At 34.6% G+C, this 26,144-nt stretch overlaps 1 protein-coding gene across 1 annotated transcript in view; it reads right to left on the reverse strand.

Moving 5' to 3' along the window:
• Positions 1-26,144, reverse strand: part of LOC106879224 (SEC14 domain and spectrin repeat-containing protein 1-B) — a 99,820-nt gene that overhangs the window by 7,544 nt on the left and 66,132 nt on the right. Inside the window, exons 18-19 of the mRNA XM_014928703.2 lie at positions 10,468-10,590; positions 206-400 (exon numbers count right to left, since the gene is read on the reverse strand). Of these exons, the coding sequence (XP_014784189.2) occupies positions 206-400; positions 10,468-10,590 (318 nt within the window). The remainder of the gene's footprint in view (positions 1-205; positions 401-10,467; positions 10,591-26,144) is intronic.

Here is a 26,144-nt window from a genome sequence, read left to right on the forward strand (position 1 = left end):
TGTGTGTGTGTGTGTGTGTGTGTGTGTGTGTGTGTGTATATATATATATATATATATACACACACACACACACACACACACACACACACACACACATACATATGTATGTCAAGGGCATTCTGGTCAAAAGGTCGTAATGGTTAGCTTTGGTAGTATTTTACACTAACAAATTAAATTTCAAAAGTGAAAAATAACTTCAACTCACCTCATTAGCATTTGAATGAAAAGCCACACTCTGTTCCAGAAGTTTCCCACGGAATTCAAGTTTGGCGTTAAGATCCTTCCAGGCCTCCCCTAGAGTCTCTGCCATAGCAGCACAGACATCACGTTGGGATTCTCCTCTTTCGGTGACATTTGTATCAGCTTTTGCTAGTAATTGCTTGATTTCCCCCTCCTTAGCCTAAACAAAAAAAAAAGAAAGAAAATGCAATAGGAAACTTTAAAGTATTAATTAAATTAATTAATGGAATTCATCAATTTAAGAAATATCAAAGAAAATATTTTTATCATTTTCAAAATTAATTGAAACAACAGCAGTGTATTTCAACAGCAATATAATTTTGATTATATGTTGTTTTATGTAATGACCTTGCAAACTGGGCTAACTTACAACAGTGTTTCAGAGTGCATTGATGTATGCACATGGATGCATGTTTGAGGTATGAATGTTCGTGTGTATGTTATAATGGTTGCTTGTGCAACCATTGTGCAACCCCATCCTCCTACTTCCCCCCTTTTTAGGTTGGTTTGTGTGTGTATTTACATATATGTTTGTATGTATTCATGAGAATATGTATGCTTGTAAATGTGTTTGCATACCAGCAAATATGTTATATGAATAAGTATATGTGAGTGTATGTGTATGCGTGTGCATGTGTATGCATATTCATGCATATATGTCTGTGTGTATATATACATACACATACTGTTGACATTTCATACATTCATATATATGAATACACACACACATACATATTGATTTCAAATTTTTGCACAAGGCCAGCAATTACAGGGAAGGCATTAGTCGATTGTATTGATCTCAGTATTCAACTGGTATTATTTTATCAACCCCAAAAAGATGAAAGGCAAAGTCGACCACAGTGAAATTTGAACTCAGAACATAAAGACTGATGAAATGCCACTAAGGATTTTGCCCAGCATGCTAACAATTCTGCCAGCTCACCACCCTCCCACATATACACATATTAAAATCCAACAATTATCCACATATATACATATATATATATGAATACACATACATATATAAATATTAAAATCCAACAATTAGTGTTGATATACCTGCTGAGTTAGATATGAGTAGGATATAAATAGGATTAGTAAAAGAAATTGAAGCTAAGTTGATTGCTAGCATTAAACTCCAAGCTCAACATAGCCTCTGGATCAGTTTTCAAGCAACTGAATAGTTCTGGGCTAGAATCAATAAGTTAAATACTAAATTTAAACAGTTTGATATTGATAACTACAAAGCATCCATTACCCAGCACTTACTCAAGGAAGCCATTAGATTAACTAATGCAATTACAAAAAAAGTAAATGTAGTAGGCAATATCTTCTATATCAGAAAAATAGAAGTCAAAGATGATTCATTATGGATCAAGGAATACTCCATGCAATATCAGTAGGAGTGCAAGCCAGTGCTAGTGAGGGAACAGTCCATATTGAGATGATAGGCTCATGAGAGTAACCAACAGCTTGCTTAACAAAATAGACTTTGCCAAGGACTTCCACAAAATTCTTTAGTGAACTAGATTTTATGATAACGATTGAATCTAACCTGAACATAGTTAACTTTCTGGAAGTAACCTTAAACCTAGAGAACAACCACTATTAGCTCTTAAGGAAGCTCAACGAGTCACTCCACTATATTAATAAATTGTTTAAACACCCTATGTATATAACTAAATAGCTAATAAGAAATATCTCTCAGAATCTTAAAAATGTCAATTAATGAATAGATAACTATGCCCCATATAACATCCAAGCCATAATAAGTAGTGAATTATCTGAGAATATCTCATGTATCAAGGAAGAAAACAATAGACTCTGCAAGAAGAATAAAGAAGGATGTAAATCAAGAAATGTAATATCTGTCCTATATTTCAGAGATAGCAATACAAACCACTGAGGTAATCATTTCCCTTCTTTACAAATCATTCCTGAGAGAACATAAATACTAACATTTACTAAGAAACTATTCATAGAGAGACATGACAGCTCTTTCAAACCATTTCTGGTGCTTTAAAGGTAGTCATAATCACTATCATGCAATTTCTGGGTGAACACTAATGCATTATAACATTGACTTCATGTGAGACAAGTTTTCACTCTTGTCTCAGTTATGAATTGAAAAGCTAGAATGTTTTCCTTCACCATAAATTGTAACAAGTTTGATAACATTTCTACCATGGGCCCTCAGATGATTACCCAGCTCTGATTCTGTTCTAAATGTTTTGTTACAAATGCAGCACAGAATTTGGTCCACGAACCAAACCAACAACAGCCTTATCTTCCTGCATTTATCCAAAATGGAATTTCAGTCCAGCAGCAAAGAAGCACATCTTTGGACATAAAGGGCAGCAGTGCTCTACTGGTATTGTTGGAACCATTTTCTTGTCTCCTGATATAAGGCTTTTTATGGATGACAAATGTAAGTTTTTGCAAGTATTATGCAACCACAGACTGCACAAGTGAGATTATCTCTCTGAATGCTTTACCATGTAGAGCTTTAAAATCTTGCATTTTCTGTTCAGTGTAAGATGTTCCCAATGCACACTGCTAGTGCTTATATATAATAAACATTTTTTTTGTGACATCTCTAGAGACACTTTCTGAGAACTAATTTTCCATAAAATAATTGCTTTGGAAACCTGATATCAACAAAATGGATGGCATGGCTAACCTACAGCATGTGGTACTGGATGACCTTTCATACTGAAAAAGCCCAACTTTTACCAGTATTTTTGTCTCATGACAAAAAGATTTCCAATTGCTGGACATATCTTGTAAAAATATCACAAGTATTTTGCATTGATAATGATACAGAACCCATGTATCACATAAGCATAGCAGTAATATGAATAGTTGTCAACAAACGGTGTTCATTTCCAACCTTCCATGACAAACATGTCTGATAGTGAGAAAGTACTGGTAAGCTTAGAAACAGAGGATGGCTGACAATGAATCCTGTCTGATCTAAGCTAGCATGCAAAAGGGGATTGTTGTTGCCAGTGCCGCTAGATTGGCTCCTGTGCAGGTGACACATAAAAACCACCATTTTGAGCGTGGCCGTTGCCAGTACTGCGTGACTGGCCCTCATGCCGGTGGCACGTAAAAGCACCCACTACACTCTCGGAGTGGTTGACATTAGGAAGGGCATCCAGCTGTAGAAACTCTGCCAAATCAGATTGGAGCCTGGTGTAGCCATCTGGTTCACCAGTACTCAGTCAAATCGTTCAACCCATGCTAGCATGGAAAGTGGATGTTAAATGATGATGATGATGATGATATACATATATATATATATATATAGTTGATACTCAAACATGTATACATAAACATACATATGCATGTGTATGTATACATATATATACACACACATACACATACACATATACACACACACATATGGACATAATTATACACACACACATATGTATATAGGTGCATATATATATATTGTCATCATGTACCATATGCCTGCAGCTCATTGATGACAATACAACAAAGATTGTCTTGATTAAGTGCAAGTACTCCAGCTGCCTTACCACTTTTGTCTAACCAGCTTGTGATACTGTCAATCCATTGCATTCTTTGCCTGCCACTTGACCTACTACCCTCTACTCTCCTTTCCATGATAATGTCACCAAGACCCCTGCTTTTTTTAAATATAGTCGTAATAAATAAATAAATAAATATACTAGTCACATTCTCTGATATCATACTCTTAAGTATAGCTCAAGTATCTCTGTGCATAACAGCTGGAAAGAGTTGTTTGTGAATGGGAATATGATACACTAAGGATATACTATATAAGGGTGTGGTATCAGACAATGTAACTAGCCTGACAGTGGTTACCAGAGAATTCACAGAAAAAAATAGGTTCCATGTAGTGGGGGAGGAAGGGTAGTATGTACATTAATGTAAAGCAAGTGATAGTGAGTATAGAATGATAGTAGGGACTCACAACCTACACTATTAACACCAGAAGATATACAAATGCCTTGATGTGTGCTTCCTAACATTTCTATTCTTCGTGGACTCTATGTATATTCCACATTTCAAGGAACCCCTAGATATAAATTATTACATAACTTTATCAATTGTTTTTCAGAAAGTTAAATTTCATTAGAGAATGACTAAATCATTAAACTCTCTTTGAAAGGTTTCGCATCAAACCCAAAGATATTTCATCTGAACCAAGATCTTGTTTAAGACTAAATCTCTCAATTTCCTGCGAAATGGTCATTTTTCCAGTAAGGTTTCCTTAGTAGCTATGGTGGCCAGGATTTCCCTACCTTAGGGAATTCAGTGTCCATTTATTATGAACATAAGCTAATTTTAGTAAAAACATAAACACAAATATGACTCAAAAATGTATTTTCACATAATTAACCTATTTGTTTTTGTTTTTGTTTTTCAGACCCCCAACTGACCTTCCCCGAAACCCTAGTAAATTCTTGCAGAACTCTAGTGATCGTCTGTAGTATGCTATCAACATCTCATGGAACCCTTGCTACCTATTGTAATACATTGGTATGTGTGAGGGCAGTTTCAAGAGATGGTGCTTAAAGTATAAATATACCTCTTAACATATTTGAAAAAGATTCAGCCTGATGTCATCAGTCTGCATATGGGACATAAACAATGACAAATTTCATAACACTGCTTACTGCACTTCAATAACATTTAAGTCTCTGCATTCAGAGACTTGTAACACATGCAATGTCACACTTTGTACATGTGTCATACAAGATGCTCTTCACTCAGGGAGAGAAATCTTTGGTTGTAGAGATCCCCTAATCTTTTTTCACTCCATCCTAACTAATCACTGACAACTCATGCACACTCACCTCTTCTTTACTAATCTATGTAGAGTGTAATTGTGTGTAGGGGGCCCAGTGTGTTGTTATGCCCAGTGTGTTGTTAAAATGGCCCTGGTTGGGTCACTGAAGTAATAGAAGCTGTTACCTTCTTCAATTGAGCCTTCTAGAGAGTTAAAGATTACCTTCATGAATGCTATTACTGATAACTACTCAAAACATTGTTTGCGCGAGTATGTGTGTGTGTGTGTGGATGCATAAGTGTGTATGTGTGTGCGTGTGTATACACATGGTGTCCATAAATTATCTTTACAACTTTTACAATAAAACTGTGGAAATTGTAAAGATAATTTATGAACACCCTGCATGTTTCTCATCTATATCAAACTGTTTTTCATTTCCCTAACTCTAAAGTGGGGTTACCCATCATCTGTCTAGCAATCACACACTTTACTCTAGAATACCAACATCACATAAAATTCTATCAGTGTCCATCAGCAGAATTTTTTAAGGCTTCAATGTCCTGACAACTAAAAACCAATATGAATAGTTTATACCACACTTCAACAATTTTAAGCCAGCAAAAGTGCTTCTGAAGGTCAAGAGTAGCTACATTTGATTAAAACTGTGAAGAAAGGACTCATATTGTTGGAAATACATCATGGAATATCATATGCAAGTCACCCAACAGTCTTACATCTCTTGCAAATAAATTGAACCTTCTGGAATTCATCTTCTGCTCATATATTTCCCCAACATAAGCATCTCTAAAAGACATTTCAAGAGTAAGAAACTTTGACCTTTGAACTCTAATTCCTATTTTTAGTGTAACAGTGCTTTGCCTTTATGAATAATTGTGTAGCCCTTTAGAAATGATCTCCACTAACAAGACTATATAAAGTGTAAAATCTTCCAAAATCCCCCCTCCTTCCTCCATCGATTTCTCTCTCTCTCTCTCTCTCTCTCTCTCTCTCTATGTATTTCTCTCCCTGTGTATCTATCTATCTATCACTTTATCAGTCTATCTATCTATCTATCTATCTATCTCTTTATCAGTCAATCTCTCTACCTGTCTCCTTATCTAATTGTCTTAACCGTTTACCTCTTTCTCTTTCTTACCCACTCTTTCTCTTTCAACCAATTACATTTTTCGGATCTTTTTTAAAACGGGGGCCACATTTTTCATTAACGAAACACTTTGAAACTTGGAACACTGGTAGAATGTGTCATATAAAACATCTTTTTCTCTTAGTCTTCTTAAAAAAAAAAGAAATCCATAAATTATTCCATGTTAAAGTTGTCGTATTTCTGTAATTTCAACCAATCACTGACGTCCATTCAGCCGATATACATTAAGCGCCGACTACATAAACAAACGATTCTGAAACAATTAACCATAACCCTAACCCTAACTCTAACCCTAACCCTAACCCTAGGGTTAGGGTTAGGGTTAGAGTTAGGGTTAGGGTTAGGGTTAAAGCAAATTTAAAATGAAAAAAGCAAATAAAACGAAGAATCGTTTGTTTATGTAATCGGCACTTAATGTATATCGGCTGAATGGACGTCAGTGATTGGTTGAAATTATCGAAATAAGACAATTTTTTACATGAAATAAATTCGAATACAAAAATATTTTTCTGTTCTATAACACAAAATAGATAAGTATACGAAGTTTGAAAGTCTTTCGGTACCAAAAACACTACGTAAAACATTAATGAAAAATGTGGCCCCCGTTTTAAAAAAGATCCCATTTTTCTCCCACTTCCTCTCTCTCTCTCTCTGTATCTCTTTATTGCTTTTTAACATGTTTGTATTTTTCTCACTACCTCATCATCCTCTTTCTCCCTTTCCTCACTTTCTCTCTCTCACACATTTTTCCCATTTATCTTTTTCTTATCCCTTTTACACTCCCTCTCTCTTCCATTAACATTTTTCTGTCTCATTCTCTTAACATATTTTCTTTATTTCACATTCCATTTTCTAATCCCTTTCACATCTTTTTTCTCGCTTCCTTCTCCCTTCACTTCTTTCTTTCTCATATTTCTACTCTCCCATTTCTCCCCTCCCCTCCCTCTTTTTCTCATATTTCTTCTATTTTTCTTACCATTTTCTCAGCCACTCATACCTTTTTCCAAGAGTGGATTCACTTTCATTATTTTATTGGAGTTATCTCCCTTCATTTTCATACTTGTTAGTTTTTAAGCACCCATAGAGTAATAATAATTTCAGCTCATCAAAACTTTTAAACTCATTGAATAATTAATTAGATAAGTGAAACCTTACTATGCAAGTGGGGTGCAAATCTTTAAAATGCATCATGATTTATCATGTTAATTAAAATTTGTAATCTTTATCCAAGAAAACAAATTTAAAGATGAACACATTTCATAATTATATTTATAATTCTAGAATTCACAAACATGTCTAAAATTTTGTTCTTCATAGAAATAACTGCTTCATAATGCTAATCAAATCACAAGAACCAAAAACCTGAATCTGATAATACTAACCAAACTTTGATAATTATAAATTCAAATTACGACAAACGTAAATAAACAAACGAAGTTTGCTTTTCGAAGCATTGAGATGTCTTTAGAAAGTTAAAGAAGTGATTTTTTTTTTTTTTTAATTCTCAATCGCAGAATAATGCTTAGCCTGAACAGGATAAACTACTCCTATTTTGCAGAGAAAAGTGTAGGTGGCTAGCTGTGGAAGCTAGCCACCTACACTTTTCTCTGCAAAATAGGGGTAGTTTATCCTAGCATTATTCTGCGATTGAGAATTTAAAAAAAAAATAAAATAACTTTCTTTGATAATTATATTTAACCCAATGAGAAACAGTCATTTCTAGTACAAGCACAAGGCCACAAATTTGGGGAGAGGGGTTAGTTGATTAAATCAACCCCAGTTCATGACTGGTACTTTATTTTAGCAACCCTCAAGGAATAAAGGAAAAGTTGACCCTGGCAGGTTTTGAATGCAGAACTTCACAAGTCAGAAATAATAATGAATTTAGAATCTATTTTGTTAGATAGACAGTGAAAATATAAATGTCCTACCTCAAATATATTACAAATACATGCAATATATAACAAATATAGTGAAGGTGCATGACCTAGTGATTAGGGAGGATATAGGGGTCAATAGAACTCCCTCAGTTGTACTATCTTTATAGTATATCATCCAATTAGGGATGAAAGACAAAATCATATTTGGACTGATTTACATTAAAATATTATGAATTACCAATTCCTGCTCAGAACTGCATCTGTAAATCATAGATTTATTTTTCATACAGATATTGACCTACAGTTGTTCAAATTGAACAGTGAACACTCCAATCTCCCTATTCTGAGGTCAGGCACTCTACAAAGGTCAAAGGCACCTTTCCTGACACTTTGATGAGGAAATAAAAGAAGCATCTAATTTTAATTTCTTAACTCTTCTATAACCATCTTTCTGTTGAAATACACTGCCTGTGTTTTGGTCAGTTTTGAAAATGATGATGGATTTTTTAGTAAAATAACTTTGTCATTATTAAGTTGGTGTTTGGAAAATAAATTAATATGAAATTTGGATCACTATAAAATAAGTAGTTTGTATCATAGAGCCAGGGGTAGACTTCAGTTACTATCTTTACCTGTTTGTTTGTTTGTTGACAAGCTGAAGAACTACCATGATAAAATTTAAATGTAAATTATATTAGACAACTCCCACAAAACTAACACAAAAGATGCACTATTTATGTAGAATATATATTAAAAAAATAAACTAACAGAATTTTTAATAATAAATTTGCATATCATAAAAATATATATAACTTTATGTAATGTATTTTAATAAAAAAAACTTTTCCTATGACTGTTTTCATCTATTTGTTAAAACGATAGAGTACTTTTGCTTTTGTATAGCAACCATTCACTAATTACATAAGGATATTCCAGATAAACATTACACTTTAATAATTCTAAGAGGAAAAAATGTAATTCTGAAGCATTTTCCTGAAGCTTATGTCAAAACACTAACAGTTCCAAAAGAGAATTGAAACCAATCTTTGTCCCCTGTCTTACATATCAAACAATAGCTATGATGTATCATAGAAAAGTCAGAATAATTCTACTTCAGTGTTGATGCAAATAATGGCTTCTAACACGTCTAAATCATTGGAATTATAATGGGTGTAAAACAAGAAGGTAGATTTCTTACATTAACTGTCTTAATTCACTAGCAAGTTATCATACTACAGAACCTGCCTACCCAGTAATATAAATAAGTGGTATATTTAATATGAAACACAATCAGAAACTCTTCACTGCTTAAGAATGTAGGCTGATACATCTTTACCATAACAGGAAATCTACTTCAATGACTCAAGTTACCACCCTTTCCTTTAGTAACAGTTGTTATAATTAGAATACAAATAACATATGGAATGATATAAAGAGCTGCACTGATAACAGTCCTGATAAATATTTTTGTTTCTCTTTTCACTACTGTGAATATATTACGAAAAATATTTTCTTGAGGTTTATTAAATAACAAGAATTTAATCAATTAACAAACTTACTCATTTATAATACAAGGAAAAAAAATTAAAACAAACTTTTCTAATTATTTGTAAAGAAAATTAAACTTATGTCAGAATTTTCAAAGTGTAATTCACATCTTTTGTTTGTTTTTTTTATGAAATAACAGAGCATGCATTGCAATTAATTTTGAAAAATATTCAAGAATTTAGAGAAATTCTTTAACTTATTTTCAATTCTGATTTTATGTTTGGAACACAAACAAACAAAACAGTTTAAATTTGGTACATGAAAATTTTGAAATTAATGATTTTGTATCAAAAAACCAAAGCTAGTCTTAGGCAGACTGGTATGGAAGGGATTAAATAATTCAGAAATTATTTTTTTTCTCAATCACATAAAATCAACACAGCCATGCATTTTTAATTAACCCAATTCTTTCTTGTATTATTTAATTGCTATAGCGACTATTCCAAATTAAAGATACTAAATCTATTATCTTCAATATGAAACAGTAACTTTCTCCTTCAATTTGATAACAGTACAATCAGGGTGGTTTCAAATTTTAGCATGAGGCCAGCAGGTTTTGAGAGGTGGGAGATGTTGATTACATCAATCCTAGGGCTCAACTGATATTTATTTTATCAACTTCAAAAGGACAAAAGGCAAAGTTAACTTCAATGAAATTCGAACTCAGAATGTAAAGTCAGACAAAATGTCACTAAGCATTTCGTCTGCCATGCTAACAATTCGGCCAGCTTGCCACCTTAAACAATTCAATAATAATGTCAACTAGTTTTCATATTTTAGTGAGCTAAAATTTATTGCTGTTACCAAAATATCAATAGTTCCCAGTATAAAAATAAAAATATTAGTCTTACCTGCAACTGACTAAGGAGGGCAATATGCTCTTGATGGAGTCTTTGAGCTTCTTCGAAGTTGGATCCAATATCCATGATATCTGGCTCCATTTGGTGCACTCGAACTTGTATCCAGTCTCCACTCTACAAAATTTTAAAAATCAAATATAAATATTTTGCTTATGTCATAAAATAATATTGAAATAATTTTTTTTTTTTTAATAATTTCTCTAGCATTTGATTTCAATGGGAAATAAGAGCTGCTATTTAGAGAAGAATTACCTCCCATAGTTTTCGAAAGACTTTACTAAGCTTCTTAACATTCCATACTTTTTTTTTTTAACCAAATTTTTGTCTGAGATTAATGCCTGCCTTTATAATAAATAACAAAATAAATCCAAACTGACTTTGTGAATTTAATTATCAATTTTAAACAAAATATCATTTAAATAATATTCAAATTGCAATATGTAGTTAACTCGGCAACAAGACATCAAAGCATTCTGTACATTTGTAGCAAGTTGAGTAGAAACAAAATATTTCATGAATGTGATAAAAAAAAACACCCCCCCACCCACTCCAACCGATTTGGATTACTCACTATTAATAATAACATTGTTAGTTCATAAAATGTTAAGTATACAATTCTCTCAAATAAAATGTGAAGAATCCTTTTCAAAATATATTGTAGTGACAAATCGCCAACATAAATATATAGAAATGAAAAAAAAAAATGATTGTGAATGTTTTCGCAACAAACTTTATTCTTATTTTTAACTTGCATAAATAGAATTTAATTTTAAACTGAAAACTTGATTTTTGTATATTGTTTGCAAGATTCTTGATGTGAACTTGTATGTTGAAACAGACTTGTTGTATCTCAGGAGGGTAATTACACCAAAATTAAACACACACACTGGTTCTAGTTCACTTCTTTTATTAGTTAATACATTAGCATTTAGCCAATTAACTAATTGATTGTTTGGTTAATCGTTTAGTCAATGAATCAATCTGCAAAGTTTGTCAAAGTTCTCTCATTGCCAATCATAATCTCATAAATGACATACTCTATCTCTCTCTCTCTCTCTCTCTCTACCAGGCTGCTTGTCACTTTTAAAGCAACAAGTTGACAGGGTTGTTGGGGGTTGGATAAAATAACTTGAAATATTTATTCCAATTCCCTGCATTCTAAGTTCAAATCCTGTCATGGTCTACTTTACCTTTCATCTTTTTGGAAATCAATAAAACATCCAAAAACAGGGAGATGGATAGGAGGAACTGTTAAAGGTTTGGACAAAATGCCTCATGGTATTTCTCCAGCCCTTTATATTCTGACAGCAAAACTTGTGATGAGATTTGTGCCCAACTGTATCGACCATAAAGCAGGGGGCCTTTATTTTAGACAGTAACTATGGTTTGGAAAGAGGAGGGATAGTATGTGTGGGCAGCATATAGAGATAAATACAAATGCAAATAAATGGTGAAACCTGAATAATGGAAACTGTTATATATTTAACACTTCCAATCAGAAAATGCTCAATTTTAAAATTTTCCTGTAAACTTTCTTTTGAATGAAACAATAAGACAAAGAAACTATCTAAAACGTTTATTTACATAAGGACTTGTTCAGTAACACAGCTAGAGTGGGTAAGGTAAAGAAATCCATCCAGAGCAGTGCTTTTATGGGGATGCACTTTGGGGCCTGCTGTATGAGTCTGTATGGAGGTGGAGGTGGGAGGAAGTAAACTTGAGGGCAACTCTGAGTGGCACACACTCTAGCTATGCTACAAAATGTGTTTTGATATAATATAAAAGTTTAAATTATTAGAATGGTATCTGATGCAATATAGTGCATAATAATAGAGTAGTAAACACAAAATATGGAGACTAAACAAGCATATATAGTAGTTATATATAAACTACAAGTATATATGGTGATCAAACTATGAGTATATACAGGGTTGGCCAAAAGTCACCTGACAGTAAATCAAAACCCATTTAATTCCAAGATTAAAACAGGAAAATTATTTTATATGAGACTTCACTAATAAATAGACAAATGTTGAAAAAAAAAGATGGTGATTTTAACTCACAGCATTCAATTATTAAACATTCATAATTGGAATGAATAAATGAAATTGAATATTAAGTATTTATGGAATTTTGATTTACTGTCGGGTGACTTTTGTCCAACTCTGTATAGTATATATTATACTTATAGTAACACAGCCCCAGTTGGCCTTGCTTTGGGATCCAGCTGGATCATATGCTGACAGCTGCCTATGTGAGGCCCGTATGGAAGGCATAGTTTGAAGAATTTTAGTCAATTGAATCAACCCCAGTACTTTTTATTTCTTTAAGCCTGGTACTTATTCTATTGATCTATTTTGCCGAACTGCTAAGTCACAGGGATGTGGATACACTAACACCAGTTGTCAAGTGGTAGTGGGGGACAAACATAGATACACACTCATAGACATACATATATGCAATGAGCTTCAGTTTCTGTCAATCAAATCCACTCACTATGCATTGGTCAACTCAAGGCTGTAGTAGAAGACACTTGCCTAAGGTGTCATGCAGTGGGACTGAACCTGGAGCCATGTTAATGAGAAGCAAACTTCTTACTATGTAGCCATGCTTGCACCTATCCATACAGCTATGTCTACACCTACACAGAATATTCATTATTTTGTGATGCCTCAGTCAACTTGACCTTCACAATAAATTTAACCCTATTCTCCATACAGAGTCACACCATCAATAAATGCTTACTTCTTATTCTATAACAATGGTTCCCAAACTTTTTCGGGCTGCTGCGCCCTTGACGCCCAGGCCACATTCCTAGTGCCTCCACCCCAACTAACCATCACAAACATAGGCCTCTTTCTAAAGCAAATTCAAAGCAACTGTATTTCACAAATAAAACTTAACCTAATGAACTCATTATTTTGTTGTTTTTTATACATGAATCACTACCTCATTATCGCCCCACTTTTCTTCAACACCCCCTTGGAACTTTCCACTGCCCCTAGTGGGGTAATACTGCCCACTTTGGGAACCACTGTTCTAAAACGTGTTTTAAAATTCGAAAATAACAATTTTTACATTATATTTGCAGTATATATAGAACATATATTTGCAGTATATATTGATCTTCACACTAAATCCGACTCTGTGTAGATTCATACCAACAGTAAATGCCAGTTGTTAGTCTTAATAGGTACTTTAAAATAATCCTTTCAGCTACAGGGCGCAGGGACCTGAAATTTTGAGGGAGGGGTTTAGCTGACTGCATTGACACCAGTGCTCAACTGGTACTGCTTTCATTTTATTGGTCCCCAGTTTCTGTGGTGCATATATTCTCCACTGGTTGGGACGCCAGTCTGTCACAGGAAATACTCATTTTTGTCAGCTGAGTGGACAGGAGCAACGTGAAATATAGTGATTTGCTCAAGAATGCAACACAGTATCCAGTCCAGGAATCGAAACCTCAATCTTATGGTTTTGTTTGTATTCTGAGTAGGGGTATGAATATAGTGATTAAAAGTAATTCATCTCTTGCAAGGTCACATCACTAAGTAGTAGCATAGCTTGACCAAGTGCCACCCAGGGCACCCCACTCGCCTATATAGGTTTATGCAGCAGAACCAAAAGTGCGGCTCTCATAAGACACCCAGAATAAACCACTGCCTACCCACTACTACCACTACCAAGCTACAGTCACTAAATTATTAATAAGTAGTACTGATACATTAAATTCACTGCTTGGCATTCATTTTTTCAGCTTGCAATTATTTAAGATTTTGTATGGGCCTGGAGAAGCCAATCAGGTCTTCAGATTCAAGCCAGTTCCAATCAGTTCAATTAAATGGATCCAGATCCTGGTGTGCAACAGACCATTTCATATTAAACTCCTTAGATGCAAACATCTACCAGAGTTGGATATCTTAGAGTAACTATGATGAGTTCTACAATAATTTCAGGCAAGAATGAAAAAAAAAGGTGAACATTTCTGGGAAGAAAGTCAAAACTAGAACCATATTCTGTTTTTATCATTACACTTATGTAACAAAAAATAAATCACGGAAATAATAGGTTTACATTTTAGCATGTAGCTGGATAGCTGACAGTTATTGACAGCCAAAAAAGAAACAATTTCGTTTTTCCAATATTTTCAAGATGATAGAAAATCAGGAATTTTGTTACATTAAAGACTTGATCTCTCATATATAAAATTCCCCATGACATACGTAGTACATAATAAAATATATATTGCGATAATGAATAATGTACAAGATAAAGTAGATGTTTTTGGTAATTGTAAAAGAATAAATTAAAAATTTAATTTTTAGTCAAAATTTAATAGCTTACTAATTTTTTTAAGGATCTATTCCATCCCAACCACAGATTAGATCCAATTAAACATCATCAATCTATGATTGTGGATGTTTACTTACATTGAGTTTCACAAATTAAACCTACTATTGATATGATTTGCAAGACTGGTTTTAAAGAGATTAAAAATATCTGTTTTTACCACATAGTTAAACTAATTCTTATATCAAAGTATTATAGATCCATTACAGCCGATCAGTGATAATGGATATATAATACTGCGCACTTTGATTAATGTACCCACTCTTTTGACAAATATATGAGTGCATCTATTTCCAACTTATGAATACTTAAACGACTCTGTGTGTGTGTATGTGTGTGTGTGTGTGTGTGTGTGTGTGTGAATATGTATGTGTATATGTGTGTGTAGACATATATACACATATATGATATATATATATATATATTTCAAGAAATTATAAAATATTTTTTTAAATGGATCTATTCCATCTCAATCACAGATTCTTTAATTAATTTTTTTTTTTGTTAACTAAACAGTTTGAAACTTCGAATACTGGTCGAATTTCTCACGTAGAACACGGTTTATTCTGCAGTATCTGAAGTTTCAAACTGTTTAGCTAAAAAAAATTAATTAAAAATCTGTGATTGAGATGGAATAGATCCCTGATAATTATTAGAAATAATAAATACATCAACCAGTCCTTAAATAATTTACTTCAAACAATACAAGAACAGCTACAAATTGAAGAAAACCCCACAAGACTTTTTAAATCTTGCTTTACGTTTTGTGTATGTATATGTGTTAGTGTGCGTCCGCGCGCGCGCGCGCGTGTGTGTGTGTGTATGCGTGTGTGTGTGTGTATGTGTGTTTAATAAATATGAATGAATATATTTTAATCTTAATAAAACTCATCTTGCATACCATATTAATACTATATTTTAGTAGACAGTATTTTTTTTATCAAAGCAAAAAGTAAAAGTTTCTGAATATGAAAGTTTATTTCAACTTTTTTAATATACTTCCAAATGAAAATATGATGCCATAAACTTTGATGGTTTATAAATCTAATTAATAAACCTATAACGATTCATATTTACAGAAGAGAATTAATTCAACTGCACAAATCTCAACAAAAAGTTTAGATAGATTAAATTTACTAGCTGTTTTAATTTTAATTACAGATCTTACGTGTGGCTCATGAAACAGAGGGAAAGAGAAGAGAAAAATGAGAGAGAGAGAGAGAGAGAGAGAGAGAGAGAGAGAGAGAGAGAGAGAGAGAGAGACCTCCAGCACTACTTCAGGTAAGAAAGTTATAGCAGTGGCTCGATCTGGTTGGTTGCATCAGTACCTGGTTAGAGTGTAGGTGTCTTTACTCACCTACCCCCATTGCAACACTAGTGGGAATTTGAGCTGGCGGCTTAATATAGAGATCTGAGGAGAATTAGTTCCATTCAGTCTAGTACGTATATGTAGATGGAAAGAGAAAGAGAGGGATTAAGAGAGTGAAACAAACTGTAAGCGCATACGTGTGTGTGTGTGTGTGTTTGTAAGAGGAGAAAGAGGAAGGAATTTTAGTGTCTACCAGCTAAACTTGAACCAATAATATTTACAAACCACTTTCACACTGAATTAGATTTTTTTATGTAAATTATATTCGAGGACCTATGATAGAATAAAGTACCTAATTTTATATTTTTTTTACCGATTAAATACAATAGAAAGACATCAACACTTTCACTTTGATTCTTCAAAAATATTTCAATTTGCAAAGTTCTGACTGGGCTTGGTGTTAGCAGCGAAGAGGGGGGGGGCTATACGTTCCAACACCGAAGCTTCAGAGGCCACTGGATAAAAAGAGTAGACCAGTGGATTGAGAGAACTGGGATGCAAGCTAAGACCTGATCAATACCGGCTGGTCCAACTGGATAAGGGGGCTCTGATACTGAGACTAAGAAATTCTTCTAAGACCCCAAAATATATATTTTGGAACTGAACGTAATTTAATTCTTGAATAACAAATATTTTTATATTTACTTATCAGATAATATTTATCTATAAATATCGTTTCTCTGTGCGCCGGGAAGGAGGTGCGCGCGCGCGCGAAATATATGTATGTATGTATGTATGTATGTTTGCATGTATGTATGTATGTATTATGTATGTATGTATTGCTTAAGCAATTTACCTGCATTTTCATAATTTTTCGCAAAATGAATTTAGTATATAACTTAGTAAGAGAACAATTATTGAACATAAAATGAAAGTATTTTTGAATTAAAATCGTAAATACAATATTTTCATTGATAGTATATTTGCGTTTTTAATCTAAAACATCAGATATTCTACTATTTATCTATCAAACAATTCGCAATTCATAAACTGTTTACAAAAACAAAAAAAATTCAAGTATAAATTGATAAGATATATAGACACTAAATATATATATATAATGGAAATATTTAAGAATTAAAATTACAAAGAAATTAATTTTTAATGAGCCTTTCTATATTTACAATTTTAATTTACTATTTTATTGTATATGCAATGTTTATCCCACAAATGCTGTACTATCAATTTAAATTATAGTATTTATTTACAAAATTACGAATTAAAATCTATATTTACTTTTATGATATCAATTATAATTTATATTTTAACTTTAAAATATCTAAGATTTCTTTTTTTTTTTATAAAATTCATTACTAAAAGACAAAACGCGGAATTCAAATTGATCTTCTGAGTCTTTTTCTTTTTTTGTTTTTTTTTCTTTTTTGTTTTCTTTTTCCTTTCTTTTTTCTTTTTTCAGAATACTTTATACGTAAGAATTGACAATTATCGAAAGTGAGAGAAAATAAAAATGCTCATGATTAAAAACTTCGGATCTTCTTAGGAATTCTATGAGAAATAACTTTTCTTCTAGAAAATTTAATGTTTGAGAGATAGAATCAACCAGTATCAGTTGCTTTACTACACCCAACAAGAACTACCTTTTGCACACTTGGCAGCATTCCAGCAAACCAAGAGCAGATACTACTGCCAAATATAGGTATGAAACTAGAGTATACGATTATTCATAGGTAATAACGAATTCTTCACAAACTACTCAATTTGATTTTTAATGGGAAATCGATTTTTTCGGAAAAAAAAATAATTAGATATATTAAAAGCTAAAGATTAAAAAATATATAAAATTATGTAAAAAAAAATTATTGACAATATGAATGATATTTAACTAATCACTTATAATTATGCTTAAGAAAATTATATACACAACTTTATGACAAATAATTATAAATATCCATGCATAATGTAGAAGCTATCTGAACTTGTATGTATGCGTGTGTATGTGTATGTATGTATGTATGTATGTATGCGTATGTATGTATGAGTGTGTGTGTGCTTGCGTGTGTGCTTGTGTGTGCGTGTGCGTGCGTGTTTTGAATACTCGTTCAACTCACCCTGAGAATAGCAAGGACGACCCTTGATAGTCCTGCCTGAACGGCAACTGTGCTGATTGTTGTAGTGGAGGGAGGTATTTCCGATACATCAGTAATTTCTGAAGTTACATCTGATATACTATCAGACATTTTGGAGTTTTGATTTTTTTGTGGTCTTAGACCACAAACTTATAATAATGATACAGTCTTACTGGGCAGAGGACCCGTTTGCAATAGGCATGCATGCAGCAACAGCTGATGGCACTTAAACGGCTCTAAACAATTCACACTAACTGAAACTAACTTTCAGCTGGAACCGCTTTTATAGGAAATTAGAAACCGCACAGAACTTAATATTATAGAGGGGTGTTCGGGTAGTAAGCTGTTGTATGAAAACGCACTAAACTTTCAGACAATTAACTGTTACAAAAACATAGGGTACGGGAGTTGGTAAATAATTGAAATCTATTTACTTATATTGTAAAATAAATTATAATTTTAAAAATCAACTCTACCCGTACGAACATAGCATCCCTCATTGAAAGTAAAAGAGACCACGCATCTTAGTAAGCTAGTAGGCCCCACCTACCCCATATAAGGTAAAGACGCAAAAAATAGGAAACATATACCGCAATAACTAGTTGCGAAGTTAGTATCAGAGAACAGTAGTCGCTACAAGAATCAGCGAGCAAGCATCTAGGTTTTTTTTATATTTTTTATAAACATTCAAACGAGGATGGTAAACAAGTTACACAGACGAAAAACTGATTTTATAGAAAAAATAAATACTTGTCAACATTACATTACATAATAATATAGGAACATTCGTTTTGTTTTGTTTTCATACAGACTTAATTTTAATGAGTAATATGAAACTATTACAGCTTGAGTAATAGAACAATTCGACGCAGTCTTCCTGTGAAAAACTTTTTTATAAAAATAAAGAATGAATAAACGGTACATGTGTACAGAAATGGACTAAAAATACCTTGTGATGTTTGGTTACGTTCGGAGTTTGTACCCCACCAGAACTCGTTTTGTCTCTCTTTTTGAGAATCGATCGAAAATCACTACACTTCTTCCCCACAAATTTGTTGCCAAATTTAAAAATTATTATTATTGTATACTTTTATCTCATTTTCCCCTCTCCCTTTCTTCCCTTCATCTACCTTCCCCATTCGATTTGTAAACTGTCCTTGTAATGTCTCCCCCATCTGATGCCCCTGCTCAAATAAAAAAAATTATTATTATTATTACTATTATTGTTAATATTGTTGTTCAAATTCTACCGATGTCGACTTTGCCTCTCCTTCTATTGGGTGCGATAAAATATATCTAAAATTTTATTGCCTTCACAGTGTTTACCGTTTTACAAAAACAAACTAGAAAATTGGACCAAACAGAAAACACAATTGAAAAAATTAAAAAGAGAAAAAAGGAAAAAAAAACAATTCACCACCTTGGGTTGAAAAGTTGGGAAACCTTTCTAATGGCTATTGAGATACGCCAACACGCTTGCAACGTTGCCGCGGTTGCTGGCGGGGCTGATGCACTGGAACAGCCAAGCACCCTCACGAGCCCAGTTACCTCTGCAAGGCGAGTTGCCAGTTAAGACAGCAATCTCGCAGTTAGTTGTCCGACCCCACCAAACGTCTCGAACGCCACAGGATGGAAAATGTAGTTGGCCGACAGGTTGCGGTATTTCAGGATTTTGTTCCGCTCGGCCGCAGAAGCTGTGGATCTCGTTCTGACCCCAGCATCCAGGATGTGACAAGAAGCAAAGAAGTCGTTAACTGTGACATCCCAGACAAGGCATCTGCCTTGCGACCAGGGGCACAGGGGGAGGCTGTCAGGTCTCTTCTCATCACATCTGGACAATCCAGATGGTTCCAAGATGGAGGGATGTATGCCCGGACCAAGCTCCTCTTGAGTATCAGGTTCAACTCCGCATGACGCGCGAAGCGACCAGCATTCTAGCGGCAAGAAAGGCCATGGAGGTCTGTGGAGTCGAGGAACCTTTTTTTTTTTTTCATTTTTCAGACTAGCGACCTGCGTTTTGTGGCCAATCCAGAATTGCATCAGACTGCTTAGATTGATCGATTTAGTTTATTCGCTTTCATAATCACAAATAGGTAAACAAAAAAAAAAAAAATTGACACGGGTCCATCTGAATCCAATATTTTAACTCTGAGTAGTTCCGATTTTGCTTAGGTAGTGCTATTTATTTATTGCAGTTAAATTTTAGTTATGGTTATTAAAATGGTTATTAAATTTAGTTATTAAAATTTGAAACAAATATATCAAAACATTTTTTTTAAATTCTATACAGGAAAAAAAATTGAGGTTATTATTTTGTTTTTATGGAAGTTTATTTACGTACGTACGTGCATACATACATACATACACACACACATACATACATACATACATACATACATACATACATACAATATGTGTATATATACACATACCTATTATAGATAGATAGATAGATAGATAGAGTGGTATCTATTGATGTTTATGTTCCTCCTGAACATACATATTCTAGCTTTGTACCCGTCAAAATGGCGTTATTTCTCGCTTTTCAGTAATTCTTAATCGTTTTGCTTAAAGTCTCGCTCCATTTTCTTATATTTCGTGTACTTTTACACTTCTTTTCTGCAATTCACATCCAGTACACTGGCATAGATGATTCTTTATTGGCTCCAAACATTTAGAGTTATATACCACTGGGACAGCTTTGGTCGAGCATGGATGAGGAAAGCTTTTTCTCGGTGCTAACTGCCATTTTGTTTAACAATAAGGCAAAGCCTTAGCAAAATCAGAGTAGTGTGTGATTTCATAGAGTCTTACCTGCTAATTCTAGCGTGTCGATCCATTATGCAACGCCGTAGCTTGAGAGTGTGCTGCCTGGAGCAGTCCTTTCCGAACCCCCAATTTTATACAGGTTTATACAGAAGGCCCAAAAGCGTCGCCCAGTTCAAGCCGTCCTCTCCATCAATGTTACTGAGACTATATAGAGATCCTTTTATTTGCTGACATTTAATCCCAGGTCAAGCCTGATCGAGTAGACCTTCGATAAACGGTATTCCAGTTATGAACATGTTATATTATTTGTATATCAAGGAACTGCATTTTCCAATGCATAAGACGTGTCGTTTGAAGGAAATCAGGTTGCTATTTCTAAATGGTTATAGCGACTGCACTGACGCAACTCTCCTTGGATCCAAATTCTTTTTAACTGTTATTTAGTCGCAAATCATCCTTGTTGGAATAGATTTAAGATAAACAGCATTCTACCTACGACTACCTTTGTCCTTTTACCACAGTGAACCACATCATGAAATGTTCCTTTTAAAGCGGCAGAGCTCACATTTGCACTCCAGCGGCGTGTATGCCGTCCGAAGGAGACCTTGAATTTGCCCTCTCATCCCGAGTCTCCACGCCTATACAAGCTTATAGAGCAGATCGAAAGGTGCCACCCCTACAAAAGCGTCTTCCAGAACAGACACACTCTCGCTCCTCACTCTTAAGCTACGCTACTGTCACACTCACATATACACCCTATTGTCTCCCCCCCCCCCGCAAAAAAACAAAAGATTTGATTGATATATGTATATATGTGTGCGTATGAATGTTTACACTCGAGGGTGTGCGTATCACAATAAAACACAACTGTGTATGTTTCTTTACAATTTATGTGTGCGCGTGTGTATGTATTCCGTATGTATATGTGGTTGTATGCATGTGTTCACCCAAGAATCTCAAAAGGAGAAGCCCTCAAATGTTTTACAAATTTCCAGTCTTCCTCCAATCCAGAGGTCGGCGAACCAGGGTAAAAATGAAATTCTAGAGGGTGGTATGGTGTTGTCTAGTGGTCAATCAGATATTATTTGTTACCTGCCTTAACCTTATTTTTTTGAGATACGTGTGTTTTTGCTTTGTTTGAGTAGATTTAAGTAGTTATTCAATTCAACCCTTTAACAAAATTGATTGGACCCCGAAAACTGTATCCAAATTGTTCTGGCATCAAAATGCCCCAATTTTGATGCAATTGTAACACAAATGAAGCAACGTCATTTCTTGAAAACCTGAAGTGAAAAAGTTCCTAGAAAAATCCTTTTGTTTCATAATGAGGATATTAATTTATTTTATCGAGTTAGTTTTCTACTTTTTATATTTACGTATATCTCCATATAAACAGATTCAATAAACCTTTTGAATACAAAGAATCTATTATTTTCGTCCTTTCGAATCAAGGAGGTAACTTCGGTGTAAATAAATATACCTTTGGGTAATTGGTCAAAAAGTTCCCTGACCCCCTGCTCTAATCTATTGTGTGTGGAAAATACTTATCAATTTGCGTTGTTCTTTGGAAAACCCAAGCATTTCTAGGATTCTACGGAAATCAGTTGTTTGGTAGCCCAATGCACCTTTGTTAATAGGAATAAATGTATGTTTGTATGAATGTATGCATGCATGCGTGTATGTATGTATGTATGTATGTATGTATGCATGTATGTCTGATCTTTTACTTGTTTCGGTCATTAGACTGCGACCATGCTGGGGTACCGCCTTGAGAAATTTTTAGTTGAATGAATCGACCCCAGTCCTTGTTTTAAACCTGATACTTATTCCATCGATCTGTTTTGCCGAACCGCTAAGTTACAGGGACGTAAACTCATAAACACCAGTTGTCAAAAGGTGGTGGGGAACAAACACAGACACAAAGACACACACACAGATATGTATGTATTACGACGGGCTTCTTTCAGTTTCCGTCTATCAAATCCACTCACAAGGGTTTGGTCAGCCCGAGGTTACAGTAAGCGATACTTGCCCAAGATTCTTAACACACAGCCACGCCTGCGCCTATGCGTGTATTATGAGTGTATGTATATAGATAAATGTGTTTGTGTGTGAGATTGCATGGCGTGAGTATTTACTTTCTCTTTGTCTCCTTACTCCAGCTATTTTAGTTCTAACTGTTCCGCCTCTCTCAAAAGAACCACAAATTGCTTTCACTTAGAAAACGAATAGTGGTGTCAATGATTCTGAATTTCGAGAAACCAGCGACACCAATTCCGGGGAATTACTCCCTGAAAATGCTCAGTCAAAGAATTACTCAGAGCCAATGGATAACAACAACAGGAGCGGTCCCATTCTCATTCCCATTCCTAATGTATCATTTGAATGTAGTGGAGGTCTCTTGCTGCTAAAGGAGTGCCTTAGCAATGAGATGTGAAGTGGTCTGAGATAACATTCACTCTATTGCAGGCATTGGGGTTCTTATCAGTTTCTTCGCAAAGTTATTTTGTAACTATGAATAATTACAAACATAGCCATGTGACTGCGCGCGCGCGCATGTGTGTGTGCGTGGGTATGTGGGTGTGTGGGTGTGCGCGCGTATTAGTGCTGAAGTATAATAGATACAATAATTTAGACCAATTGGGGGATTTGGGAAAGAATTATTGATGCATGTAGTGTTATAAAACCAAGAGCTTCTTCTGCGAAGCCATGATGAGTGCGTTTGAAAAATTAACTTTTGTGCTGTGTACGCGTCTTGTGTTTTCACACAGACACACCTGCGTGCGCACACACATTCACGCGCTCGCGCGCGCACGGACACAGTCGTGTATATACATATTCTAATTGGATTTGATGGCTGAGGAAAGTTACGTTAGGCTTCGAAGATGTATTTCAACTGAGTGAGTTAAATCCTAAGTTCAGTAGTTTTTCTTGAGCTTTAAGACTCATAAGGCTTGTTCCCCGCTTCCCATGTATAAATGACCGCGATCACAACATTCCCCTTGAATGAGGCGCCAGTCCGTTGCAAGATTCAAGACCACCAATTTTGCGGGGGAAAGAACAAGACGATTACATTTTAGTTTATTTTTGCCAGTTAATGTTATTTGCAATCCATTTTATGAAAAGAAAAGGGCTAATGTTTTTAAATTTATTTCTGAGTGAATGTTTATACCAGAATAGTAAGTTCAATACGGACTGCATCTCAGTGTCCCAATAACCACCAAACACCAATTCAGATGTGTGCGTATGTTCTCTTTAAAAAAAATCTATTTCTCTCCGAATTCCAAACCATATGAGATGCAAACTTTCTCTAGATCGAACTCTATTACGTAACTTTCTTAAATAGTATAATATCTATTCTACACCAGGCTAAACATCTTTTAGTAAAGAACAAATGAAACATCTGCAATAATACGTTACTTATCTAGTCGGTTATTTGGTATTTACTTATATTATCAATATAAGTTACAGTAAAGATACACGATTTCTGACTTTTATGAAATTTATTGTGAAAAATATATATCTGCCCTAAAACTATTGGACTGATAATGTAAATGAATTTATACTCCTGCGAAACCATTGCAACAAGCCAAGAATGGCAATACTAAGTCAATTTACAGCTGAGAGACAGACAAAAGAAGAATTTAAAACAGGCATGGGCAGTCTTTTTCGAGAAGCGGGTCGTATGAGACATGGTTCATCATCAGGCGGTCCGCATTACTGAAAGAAGTGAAGGTAATTTTTCGTTAAGCGTGGTATTCGGAAACTCTTGCGGGTCTCAAGCTGCCCATGACTGATTTGTAAAAAACAAACTCATTGTCGAATGTGATCCGAACATTGTCATTTTATAAGATTTTGCTGGCAAAATTTAAAATTAACATAGACATTTATTTACATGAAAGAAAAATACCGGAAGACTTTCATCTTGTAGTGACGTCATATTGGCGCCAAAAAGGCATAGTCGCCATTGCTGCATCCTTATCCACGCATGCGTGGAATTCAACATCTGAAACGTTCCCGCTCTTTTCATACTCTTTCTCGGCCGGCCGGCCATGAGCATGGACGTGTCAAGCAGTGTCTCCAACATTCCAACTCTGGAGCTAGACAAATAACCTCTCAACATCATTGACGGCGTCTCAGCAACCAAAGGGCGAAGTGCTGCCTATTTCCTCTGTAAATAAATATTGTTGTGTTGATAGTTCAGAGTCTGCGTTCCGTTGTTTCTTTTGAATTTAATATAGGAAAGCGGGTGTACACCTAATGGTGTATAACCACTTTCCTATAATTGGTGACCCCGAAAAAAAAGAATGAATCGCAGCCACGGATTCTGATCTACCGACCAATAATACTACACTGCCGCCGCTGACATAAGTAAATACGGCATTTCGAACAGCTACCCGACTCAAGAACAAACGCAGCCCAGAGATTTCCTCAAAGTGGTGGCCCCGAATAAAGAACGACTGCAGCCGAAAATCTGAACTGCGACCAATAATACTACAATTGGTACCTTGAGCTAAAAGATCTACGGACCTCATTTCAACAGCCATTGAATTCGTATGTTTCGCGACGTTCAACATCAGGATTGCCTCTACACTTTCATCAAACACAAGTGAAAAGCTAAGAAAATTTTTTCTACGTTAAAGTTTTTCCTTTTGTCAATGACTTCCAGAGTCTATAACCAAAAACTTCTTTATTGCTAAGACCTTTGTGGTTTTTCACACAAAAAACTTCACGGTTATTTCATCTTAACAATTTTTTGAGCAATTTCCTACATGTTTCACGAGACGTCAATTCATTCTTACACAGCGTCCTCTACTTGCTGAAAATAGCAGTAAAATGCACAGTTACATTTCAGTCTCCGAATTCATGACAGCATTTCACAATGCCACTCAACGGTACCTCTCAAATAGACGCCCGCACAATTTTACTCAGTCTGCCTGTGAATATATTCACCACAGTTTTCACAGTGAGATATTAACTCTACAGCATTTTCGAACAGCTATCCGACCAAGAACTAACCGGATAACTCTATGGAAGCCCACACGAGCAACGTTTTTCGACAGTCATAGATTGAACTTTCTTTGCATGCACCT

The sequence above is a fragment of the Octopus bimaculoides genome, chromosome 2 (genome assembly GCF_001194135.2).
Source record: "Octopus bimaculoides isolate UCB-OBI-ISO-001 chromosome 2, ASM119413v2, whole genome shotgun sequence".
NCBI classification, from domain to species: domain Eukaryota; kingdom Metazoa; phylum Mollusca; class Cephalopoda; order Octopoda; family Octopodidae; genus Octopus; species Octopus bimaculoides.